Source organism: Aethalodelphis obliquidens, unplaced genomic scaffold, assembly GCF_003676395.1.
Source record: "Aethalodelphis obliquidens isolate GAN/ISIS:26980383/991018 unplaced genomic scaffold, ASM367639v1 scaffold8, whole genome shotgun sequence".
Lineage (NCBI taxonomy): Eukaryota > Metazoa > Chordata > Mammalia > Artiodactyla > Delphinidae > Aethalodelphis > Aethalodelphis obliquidens.
This window is the reverse complement of record NW_020837952.1, coordinates 11,441,504-11,454,202: the sequence shown is the minus strand read 5'-3', so window position 1 is coordinate 11,454,202 and position 12,699 is coordinate 11,441,504. Positions and strand designations below refer to the sequence as shown.

The 12,699-nt window shown below is 32.3% G+C and overlaps 1 protein-coding gene across 7 annotated transcripts in view; it reads right to left on the bottom strand.

Moving 5' to 3' along the window:
• The window catches only part of USP15 (ubiquitin specific peptidase 15), a 127,820-nt gene that overhangs the window by 77,302 nt on the left and 37,819 nt on the right, over positions 1–12,699 (bottom strand). For 6 of the 7 annotated variants that reach the window (XM_027106875.1, XM_027106878.1, XM_027106877.1 and 3 more), the window contains exon 4: positions 3,843–3,969. In XM_027106875.1, coding sequence (XP_026962676.1) covers positions 3,843–3,969 — 127 coding nt within the window. Of the gene's footprint in view, positions 1–3,842; positions 3,970–4,656; positions 5,623–12,699 lie in introns of those variants that run through there. The other variant, XM_027106879.1, reaches the window with a different exon arrangement.

Sequence of the window (12,699 nt, the reverse complement as noted above, 5' to 3'; positions counted from 1 at the left end):
CTAGATGGAAAAGTCAGTAAGTATGTTAATTTTTGCTGGCACATTAAGAAATGGAAGACTTCGACCACTGGATGTATCAATGTAGAATTAGAGACCATCACAGAAGCAGAACCAAGGAAGTGGTTGGTCTGATTTAGTGGGTTCAAGGGAGAACGGGAGCAGAGGAAGTGGTAGCCAGAAAGCAGTTTGCTTAAACTGAAATTTGGCAAGTGCAGTTGTAGATAATGACAGCCTAGGGTATATCTATGGGAACTGGTGGTTGAGGCTGGATGCAGATCAAGATCACTGGAGTTGAGAATGTCAAGGTATTGAGAACATGTGCATATTTTTCTGTATATTAATCCGACTCTATTAGGCAGTTAATGAAAAGCATAAAGAGATAAAAATATATTAACACAGATAACAGAAATAAAATTATTGTGACAAACATTTCTAGTAGGAACATTTAATAAGAAAGTTAAGCAGTTCTATTAATAAATTTTATAAACATAAAGTATTTTTCAAATTTTATAATAAAATTATTTTTCAGTGGTATCTTTAAAGAAAAAATAAGAACAAGTTTTATCTTCCTTATTGACACATGTTCAATACCCAAATATATCAATTTAGGGAGAAAAATATTAAAAAGGCAAAGTATTTTGGCTCTGAACATGGTAAATTATTTAGATCCTACCTATGGCTACTATCATTTTTATTATAAATCAATGTAGGCATTACTAGCTGAAAATGGAACATTTTATTATTTGGTAAAAACAGAAAACAGGTGCTTATATTTCTTAATTCCATTTACAAAATTTGTATACTGTATTTCATGTACATAGCTATTTTGATCCTTTTTAATCAAGATTGAAAAAACACACAGGGAAAAATATACATCTCGTATTTCCTTTCTTATCAAATTCTTTGTTTCAAAACTCACTTCCTAAAGAAACACAAAATCAACCCAATTAACATTTGCACAGATTGTATAAGGCAGCAAATTAAGAAGTGAGACTCTGGTATAAGAGGCTGGGTTAAGGAGTTAAAATACTGGCTCTATCATTTGGTACCAGGGTGAACCTATGTAGGTTACTTAACCCTTCTTAGCCTAGGCTTTATCACCTTTAAGATGAGGGTACAGTAATGTTGAGGTTTAAATAAGAAATTTCCTGTAAAGTGCCTAAAGCATAGTAAGTATTCAATAACTGCTAACTATTATAACCATAACAATGAAGTTTCTAAAATTCCTGGCTTGATTAATTTTTGCAAAACTTTTTGCTTAAAAAGCAAACTTGCTCTAATAGAGATTTTCAAACTTTTAAAACTACAGTAAGGAATTGTGTCCCACTATACACATATATGTTGATATTTTCTATTCTGATATTTTCCATTCCATTCTCTTTACTCCACAAACTGCTTAATGACCACAAAAGTACAGACAACACAGTTTGAAAAAACTGTTCTAGTAAGAAATGTTAGCTATATGAAAAAATTTATTCATATACAATTTTAAGGCATATAGCCAATGTATGTAGCATTTTAAAGTATTAGTAAATTTAAGCTATGCTAATTAACATCTATGTAAATCATAAACTTTTTGAAGCAGAGATTCTTTACAAATCATCTCCTTGATAATTCTTACCTAGTACTTAATGTAAAAACTCCAAAATGCTTGTTTTGAGTTCAGAAATTAAACCTTAGATCTTCATATAATGAGTTTTAAAATATTTTTCAGTGAACTAATGTTCTAAAATAAGTTTCTTATTGTCTCATATAACTTTTATATATATATATATATATATATATATATAATTTTCCTATAGAAATGAGGTAAGAAACAAAGAAACTTTAATACCAAAAGTTTAATACCAAACTTTAACTAGAAAATACCAAACTTTAAAATAACTAGAAAACATTACCTACATCAAGCATTTAAGAGGTAGCTTATTTATATTCCAATTGGCTGAACATTTCAGAAGTTAGTCTCTGAATTAATTTTAATAGGTCATCTTTGTTGGACAGACTTACAGATTCTTAAAGATTCTTATTGTGTACATTTTAATATCATGATTAATGTAATTTTATACATCTAAAACTTTCAGTTCTTAGGATATAGAAATGTTTTACTTTCCTGAATATGTTCCAAAAATCTAGAACTGAAAAAGTTAAGTACTTTATCCATAATAATACTTTATACATAATAATGTAATGAAATGACATTTATATGGAGTTCCTAACATTTTAAGCATTCATTTTAGAAAGATGACTGTGTGAGTTTATTGAAATTGCATCTCAACTTACAAATGCTCTAGGTAAATAAAGAGAGGGAAAATAAAAAATCCATACATAATGTCTGGCAAAAACATTAGGATAAACCAAGCATTAGAAATTGAAGAATGGTACTATTTCATGAAAATTATGAGTTAAAAGCATTTTCCTGCAGTGAAATGGCTATGTGGTGAAAGTCAAATGTACTTAAGAAATTCAGAAATATTTTTATTTACTTTTAATAAAGTGTACTTAATGACTGGTTCCAACAAGAAAAGCTATATGGTGCTATAATTCATAAATTTTCTAATCTTTCTAAGTTCTACATTAAGTGTTATGTCCTTCTCCAGTGTCCATTTGCACTTTCCAACAAGATCAATGTTATTGCCATTAATCTTCTGTTCCAAAAACTTTATTTGAAAATAACAACCTTTTATAATTTTTATTTTGAGTTGTGTCTTATCAAAAAGTACTGCAATTCTGTTATTAAATGCATAATCATTTATTTAAAAAACATTTTATTCAATATATTCTTTTTTTAAATTGAAGTATAATTGACATACAACATTGTATTAGTTTTAGGTGTATGACAGAATGGTTCAACATTTGTATACATCACTAAGTGATCACCACAATAAGTGATCATCTGTCACCATACAAAGTTAGAAAAACTTTTTCCTTGTGATGAGAACTTTTAAGATTTACTTTCTTAGCAACTTTCAAATTTGCAATTCAATATTATTGACCATAGTCACCATGCTGTACATTATATCCTTATGACTTACTGGAAGTTTATACCTCTTAATCCCCTTCACCCTATTTCACCCAACCTCCAAGCCCCTCCCATCTGGCAGCCACCAATCTGTTCTCTGAATCTATGAGTTTTATTTTGTTATTCAATACATTCTTGATCTTAAATTAACATGTGGCTTTTAAACAGAATTATAAATTTACATGTATTTAAATATACATTTATATGTGTAGATAGGTAAATATATAAAGATATATAAATACATAGAAGGAGTTAGGCACACTTATATTTGATATATAATTCTGTAACCTACTCATTATTAAAAAAAAAATCAGTGAGTCATATTAATGCTAAGCCCGCTGCTGTAAGTAGCTACTTAATTTTGTATTTATAGAGTCCAAAGAATAAACTGTGAGAAAAAAAGAAAATAAACGGTCATTTTTCATGCTAAGAATGGTAAATTATCATTATTATTATTGATATATATATTACATTACCCGACAAAGTTTTACCTAAGCAAGTTTTTATTTAAAGTTCTACTTCAATTTATAGTCATGTTACAAACATGATACGCATTTTCAAATGCTAAATTAAAACAATTATTTGATTTTTTTTTAAAAAGTAAAATGGCACAAATATTAAACTCATTTAATAATGTAAAGTAGACCTAGAAATGATAAATAACTCAACTCTAAGCTAAGACATATTGAATGATGCTTGGAAACCTGTAATGTCTAAGGATAAACCCTTAAAATGGTTATCATCTTCGTAGCATATAACTAATAGAATTTTAAATAAATTTCTAATAGCAATGGTTTAACAAAGAAACAGGATCTTGCATTACCTATTGTGTCAGCTTTGCTAAATCTTCGAGTTACAACATTGTTCATGTTTCCATTTTCACAGAGCTTCAATTCTGTGAGATATACTTCTACTTTGCAGTGCTTTACAAACATACCCTGTTCAACCACCTAAAAAACAAAACAAATTGGTTTCAGCTATAGCTTGATATATTTCACTGTTTTGAATAACAATACATTTCTCTAAAGAGGCTTTAGAAAAAACCTACAGATCTCCAGTGAGAAACTAGTAACTATTAAAACCCATCAGTAAAAAATAATAGATATTGGATAGCTGAAAAAGAAAGGAACATTTTTGGAAATTTTAATATTTAACAGAATGTGAATAATCATGACACAAACATTAACAGACAGTTTAGAAAGGCATTCTACTACTCTATGAAGATACTTTGGTATACTATAAATAATGAATACATTTAGTATTTATGATGAGAAAGTGAATGCAAAGTGTAAATACAGCTCTGATTAAAGATACAGACATACTTTCAGCTTTTAGTACTTGATCTCAAGCAGAAAACCTTTAAAAATTGTAAGTTTTATACAATTTCAGTTAGCAACAGCTATAATATCATTCTATACGTTAAAATAAATCTTTTAAAATAATAACTACAAATTACTGTTGCCAAAATATCCAGCTATGCCCTGTAACTGATACGTTAGTTTTCCATCCTAAGATGACTTTGTTTGACCTTTAAATACATACTCAGTAATTCTATGCAACAAATGAAAAAAAAAAAAGCTGCTAAACATGCAAGCAATAAGGCAGAAAAAGAGAAAATATGTATACATTAGGTTCACCTTATTAATAAGTATATTTCCTTTTGATCTTCTAAAGGTTAACTGTAGGATTTCAGCCATGAACACTGTTTCTGAAAATAGTAATCGGCCTGATATGTGATACATTAGACAAATATGGCAAAAGGGAGGCTCCAACTGACTGTTGTACTCACACGCTTTGCATCAGTTCAATAAGGGACTCATAAATTTGTCTTTCACTTGCAGGGAATCGTTTTAGCTCAAAAAGTTCAAATGTAGTTTGTCTAGTATTTAAAATATCCAATCCAATGCTAATTTTTATGATACTTTGTCACATATATTCTCCTAATTATACCTGTTACATTCACATTTCTAAAACAACCAACAGCATGCACTTCCCATGTTAACTTAACCCATTTTACAATCTAATATACAACTGTTTAACCCTGAACTAAATTTGTTTTATACTTTATTTGAAGGATTTTGCTTTATGCTTATTTGAAGTTACAAAGGAAGCAAAGGATATTACATCATTTCTAAGATTACTTGAAGCTGTAAAGCTAGGAATCAAATATTCTTATTAATCAGAAATTTCTGCTCTGGGAGTCAATATGTGAGTAAGAATCCTAAAATAATATATCAAGTTAGTTACTAATCATCGGTAGGTTGCCAAAACTGAGGTACCTACAGGTCTCATTTTATTGGCTGGGGGGCGGGTGGGGGGGGGAATGACTAACAATACAGCAGGTAATGGGATAAAGAAACAGGATAAAATAACAAAAAATAAGAAAATCCCTCATTATGATTTATATTGAGGTATATATTTTCTAAGTAAGCATAGTTTTTTAAAAAATGAGAATCTTCATAAAACTAATAGATATTTTCCTGGAAAGAATCTGGTGATTTAACTGTCAGAAACTCACTGTCAACAATGAAAACAAAACATCAGTTCACTATTTCACTATTGTATGTAAGACAGATAACCAACAAGGACCTAAAACAAGGGCACTCTACTCAATATTCTGTGATAACCTATACGATAAAAGAATCTAAAAAAGAATGGATATATGTATAGGTATAACTGAATCACTTTAATGTACACCCGAAACTAACACAACACTGTAAATCAACTATACTCCAATAAAATTTTTAAAAAATCAAGATTATTTCAAAACCCATTCTTTATTGGGATTCAGAATATTTCTCATTTTTCTTTTCTCCAACAGTATCTTACATTGCTAAAACCCTCATTAACATTACTCAGAATACTACTACTGTATTTATAAGATATTTTACTGTTTCCAAAAGTAGTGTATTAAAAAGCAGTTCTTTTAAGGAAGATATGAGTTTGTTCTCAAACAATTTTTATTTGAAAGAACCAGACTGTATGAATGATTAAAGCTTGAATACAACAGCATCACAGCAGAGAAAAATAATTAGCATATTTATGTATGTGTCATAATCATATGTATATTACTTGTTCATATATAGCAACTCCTTTATATTTGTTTATATAAAGTATCCCACCTTCATTAAAAATGTTTGTGTTGAAAATAATCATTTAAAATGATGGCTATTAAGACTGTAACAGGAAGAAATAGGCTTAGAAAAAACAGGATACAAAGTTTTACCTAGTTATTATAACTATTAAGATATACATTTGAAATAAGACAGGAAGGTGAATATTCAGAAATAACAGTTATGTTTCAGAATTAGAGGTGACAGCTAAAGTGTTTTTTTCCTAAGTGAATATAATGTTGTTGAAATCTGTGCTTGGATTCTATTAATTCATGGCCACAATGAAGGTCAAATTTTTTTACTAAGTTAGTTAGGGAAATATGTTTATGCTAAATTAAAATAAATATAATTTCCATTTGTTCATTTTGCTGTGAATATTAGAGAGCATTTTGACTAAAGCTATGAAATATACCTGATAAAGCTAACGTAGTCTACTCCTTATATTGGCACATGACTGCTCCCCCCTTGGAAACAGAAAGTAATTTCTAAAGAAATCTAGTACTTTAAAACAATTTGATAACACTGGGCCTAAAAGACACATTTACTATTTCTGAGGAGTTAGCTACATTCACTTTGGCAGCACTTACTGAGCATCTATGCTTAGCGCTAGAAATACACAGGTGAATTAGACCCAGTCCCTGGAATCAGGGTGAGAACACCCAGTGGTAAAGACAGAGAGACTAGTAGAGAAAATATAACACAACTATGAAATCACAGGTGTTAACGTATAACAAACAAATCCTACTTGTGACATTTTATACAAATATTTCAAGATATATTTCTTCAGAAACAAGGACTCAAATATAACCATAAAAACATTATCACACCTAAAATATTAAAACTAATCCCTTAATATCGAATATTCATTACATTAAAACTAAATTAATTAAAATCATTTTTAATATAGATCCAAATAAAACCCATACACTGCAAATGACTGATAAGTCTCAAGTGTCTTTTTCTTTCAAGTGTCTTTTAACTGAAAAGTTCACCATCAATCTTTTTATTCTTGCAATTTTTAGTAAGACTAGTTCATAGGGATTGTGAGATATATTCTAAACAAGATGCAAATAATATCTAGTTGCCCCTCTTTTTATGATGTTGGTAGACATTAATTAACCAGCACCTAGACCAGGAGTGGGCTAACTATGATCCACAGGCTAAATCTCGCTCATCATCTATTTTTGTAAATAACATTTTACTGGAACACAGTTATTCCCATTCATTTATGTGTCACCTACGGCTGTTTTTGCACCCAAAACAGCAGAGATGAGTAGTTCCACAGTGACCATTTTGGCCCACAAAGCTGAAAATATTTGCTATCTGGCTTTTTACAGAAAAAGTTTGGTGACCCCCTAACCATCAACTCATTAGGTCTTCTTTAATTTTGCTCAGTAATGTTTCATAATTTTCATTGTAGAGAAGTAATTTTGTAAGGTTTATTTCTATGTACTTTGATCTGTTGTAAACATTATTTTAAAATTCAACTTTTTTTGTTGCTGATAAATAACTGGTTTTTCTCTATTTACCTTATATCCAACCACCTTGTGAAACTTAATTATTGATTTTAATGGTTAGTACAACTTTTGGAATTTTCAACATATAAAATCATGTCTTCTAGAACATTACAATTTTATTTATTTTCAATCCTTATTCTTTGATTTATTTTCCCTGCATTACCACACTGGCTAAGACCTCTAATATAGTTATCCTTGTCTTGTCCCTGATCGGAAAGGAAGAGCTTTGAATATTTTACCAATAAGTATGTCTGAAATAGGTTTCTATTTCTAGCTTTTCTTAAAAAAGTCATACATAGATATTGAGTTTTATCAAATGCTTTTTCTGCATCTACTGAGATGGTTTTTCTACTTTACTCAGATAATACAAAAATTATAATAAGTGATTTTCAAAGTAAAACCAAAATTGCATTTGAAAAAATCCAGCCTGGCCATTTTTTAACTCCTTTTTTGCATACTGCTGGGTTTGGCTTGCTAATATTGTATAAATTATTTGGTATTGTGTTACTAAATATTTGGTTGAATATTTACTGGTGATGCCTTCTGGAGCTACAGTTTTCTTTGTGAAAAGATTTTTATTTAATGATTTAATTTCTTTATTCAGACAGGGCAATTGAGATTTTCTATTTATTTCAACACTTGTATTTTTCTAGAAATCTGTCCACTTCACCTAAATTTTTAAATTACATAAAATTATTCAAAATTAATCTTTTAAAAAAGTCTTTAGACTCTGCTATGATGTCCCCTTTTTCATTCCTAATATAGGTGATTTGGGCCTACTTTCCTTTTATTCCTGATCAATCTTGCCAGGACTCATCTTTATTTTACTGATGTAATTCGAACATTCTTTATGATGAGCCAACTTTGTTCATTTAATGTAAAAAATTTTTTTCTATTTTATTAATGTCTACTTCATATTATTCTTTCTTTTTGTGTGTGTGTGTGGTATGCGGGCCTCTCACTGCTGTGGCCTCTCCCATTGCAGAGCACAGGCTCCGGACGTGCAGGCTCAGCGGCCATGGCTCACGGGCCCAGCCGCTCCACAGCATGCGGGATCCTCCCGGACCAGGTCATGAACCCGTGTCCCCTGCATCGGCAGGCCGACTCTCAACCACTGCGCCACCAGGGAAGCCCTATTATTTCTTGATTAGGCTTAATTTCCTTTTCTTCTCTTCTTGAGAACAGTCTTTCTTCTTTTTCCAGTATTTACATTTAAGCTATAAAGTTCCTTCTAAGAATGACTTTAGTCATTCTTTTATGATGCATCATTATTACTCAGTTCAAAATATGTCTAACTTTACTTTTTATATCTTCTTTGACCTAACGATCACTTAGAAGTATATTGTTCCATTTCTAGGTAGCTGAGAGACCATCTAGTTGTCTTTCTGTTACAGACTTGTAAATTCCCCTGAGGACAGAAAATACACTGAATAATTTCTATCATTAGAAATATATTGGAATTTGCTTGATGGCCCAGCATGTGGTTAATTTTGGTAAAACTTCCAGTTACAAAATTTTTGTATTCTGCATTGACTAAGTGCAACACATGTCAATTAGGTCATGGTGGTTAATCATGTTGTTCAAATCTGCTTCCAAATTCATTCGTGTGTTGTTGGCAGGCCTCCGTTCCTCTCCAGCTGTTGGCAGAGACTTTTAGTTCCTCATCATGTAAGTCTTTCCATAGGCTGCCTGCATGGCATATGGCTTCACTCAGAGTGACTGATCCAAGAGAGAGCCAGAGAGCACTCCAGTATCTTTTACGAACTCAGAAACAACATACTATCACTTCTGCCATATTTTACTGGTCACACAGACCGACTCTGGTATGATGTAGATTACATAAGAGTGTGAATAACAGGAGGTGGCGATAACTTGGAAGCATCTGTGAGGTTGTCTACCACAGTAAAACCTCTGGTACCCAATAAGCCACAGACCCTCCCACCAACATGCAAAATACACTCCACCTCCCACAAAGGCCCCCACTAGTCTCATCCTATTACAGCATCAACTCAAAGTTCAGAAACTTGTCATTTATATCTGACTAAGGTACAGATGAGGATCCTTGGGCATAGTTCCTTAAGCATCTCGGGTATAGTTCCTCTTGATCTACAGGCCTGTGAAATAAAAGATAAATACTGAAAGTTCCTTAGTTAGGGCTCACTTTTGCCTTGACATGAAAATGACTCTTCATAACATTTGCTTCTGTTTTCTGAGTCATCCTTTTTTTCATGTAAGTTAGCACATGTTTGCAGTTGAGTAAATTCTTAGTCTGATTCCTGCTTGTAGCAGTCTGCAAGGGCAAATGCCTCTTTAATTTTATACTGTCTCTGCAGTCCAAGATGGCAGTGGGTCTTGAAAACACTGTGCGTCTCCAGTGGATCCCACTGGAGTTCAACCTAGTAGGCAAAAGTCACAACCACAAATGTCCTCTAGCTAAGTCCTTTCTACCTTGGGTTTATACTGAGAAGGCTCAGGGACATTGCCCTAAAGCTTCTTAGAAGCCCTACTGTTCCTAGAAGCCACATATTGAAAGACGGTATAAAGTACACCCTGAAATCCTTTAAAGGGCCCTTTTTTCTGAAGAGTATCGTGAGGCACCACCTTCAACTTTTCTGAGGTTTTAACAAAGAAATTTTACAGTCACAACCTTGGCTTCAACTTTAGAACTGCTTTCTTGAGAGTGCCTTGAGTTTGATCTTTGCTTGGAAATATTTCTTAGTTTTAGTGTTGTTTGTCATCTGGAGAGGCTAATTTTCAAAACTAGCAAGTCTTGGCTCTTTTTTATTTAACAGTCCTTTCTTTAGCTTCTCTTTTCTCGTATCTGACTAAAGGCAGCACAAGAAGAAACCCAGCAGTACTTTCAACATTTTGGCAGATCGTTTAGTTCATAAATATATTTTTTATCTTTCAGTTTACTGCAGATTGACACGTTGTTAAACTTTCTGCCACCTTATAACAAAAATCACTGGGTTCCAATAAGATTTTCCTCACTTTCCTTTAAGATCTCACTGGCAGCCTCCTCAAAGTCTAAAATTCTACTACCAATTTATTCAAGGCACGTTAGGCTTTCATTAATACTCTTAAAATTCTTACAGCTTCTATCCACTGCCCAGCTCCAAAGCCACCACCACATCTCAAGTTTTTGTTACGGTTGCATGCAACTTCCAGGAACCAAAATCAGTATCAGCTACCTACTACTGCACAATAAATTACCCCAAGTTGATCAGCTTAACAAAGCAAACATTATCTCACATAGTTTCTGAGGGTCAAGAATCTGGAGCAGCTTAGCTGGACTGTTCCGGCGTGGGGTCTCTCACGAGGTTGTTGTCAAGCTGTGGACTGGGACTTCAATTATCTGGAAGCTCAAATGAGACTGTAGGATTCACTTCCAAGCTCTCTCACATCGTTGTTAGCAGGCCTCCATTCCTCTCTATTGGCCAGAGATCTCAATTCCTTAACATGTGAGCCCCTCCATAGTCTGCCTGAATGTGCAGCTGAATTTCCCAGACTGAGAAATGAGAGAGAGCAAGAGGGCGTGTGCACCCAAGATGTAAGCCAAGGTGTCTTTTATAATCTAATCTTTTCTTTTTTAATAAGGTACAACTGACATATAACATTACATTAGTTTCAGGTGTATAACACAACTATTCAATATTTGTATATATGGTGAAATGATCACCACAGTAAGTCTAGTTAACATCCATCACCCTACATAGTTACACTTTTTTTCCTGTGATGAGAACTTTTAAGATCTTCTAGAACTCTTAGCAATTTTCAAATATACAATATAATATTTTAACTATAGTCACCATGCTGTACAAATACATCCCCATAACTTATTTACTTTATAACTGTTAAGTTTATCCTTTTGACCTAAAACTTAATCTTGAAAGTGATATACTTTACCATTACTCCTGCTATATGTCACTGGGCACAAAGACCAGTACAATACCAAGATGCTGGTACAAAGTGGATGGGGACTATCCAAGGCTGTGGACATGAGGAGGTGGAGATAATGGGGGTTGTCTTGGGGGCAACTATCTTAACGTATATTCTAATATTCTTATACACTTTAATTTTATACATATTTTCACCCTCATAAGGAATTATTACTATTTTAAACAGCACGCCTTAACATCTATTCACAGTATGTGCTTTTGTCAGTCAACATTTTTTCCTGTGTCTCCAAGATTCCATACGGAGTAATTTTTCATTCTGAAGACTGTTTCGTATTTCCTTTAGTGCAAGTCTGCTGGTAACAAATCCTATCAATTTGTTTATCTGAAAACAGCTTTTGTCACCATTATTCTGAAGGATCTTTTCCTTGGTCATAGAATTCAAGGTTAGCAGTTATTTTCTTTCAGCATGTTGAAGATACACTATTATTTTCCTGGCATTCATTTCTCTTGAGAAATCACTTCTTTGTCTTACCCTTACTTTGAAGGTAATGTATCTTTTCTTCTGGCTACTATCAGGAATATCTTTGTTTCTCAACAGTTTTACTGTGTATAGTTTTGTTTGCATTTTTTTCAGCTTGGGATTCACAGCATTTCTTTAATGTATAGCATGATACCTTTCACCATTTTTGGAAAATTCTCAGCTATTACTTCCAGTATTACCTCTACCCCATTTTGTCTTTCCTTTTCTTTGAGGAGTCCACTTGTATGCTAATCTTATTCACTGTATTCCATGTGCCCGTCTGCTTTTTTCTTTATTTTCCATTCTTCAGTGTCTTTAAGCTTTGGTCAATATATTTTCTATTGATGTTGTCATTTAGTTTACACATTCTCTCCTTATTTTTAGCCTAGTATTTCACTCAAATAGTATGTCCTTAATACTTAATATTTTCATATTATTGTTCAGTTTTAAAATTATATTTGATTCTTCTTTTCAACTATCTTTTATTTTTTTGAACATAACAAGCACAGGGTTTTAAGGTTTCTGTCTGATAATTCCATTATCTGGATTCCTCACGTGTCTGTTTCTATTACCTATAGTTTCTCTTGGATTTTGGTCCCATTGTACTTCCTCCTCATTTACCTGTTTTGTT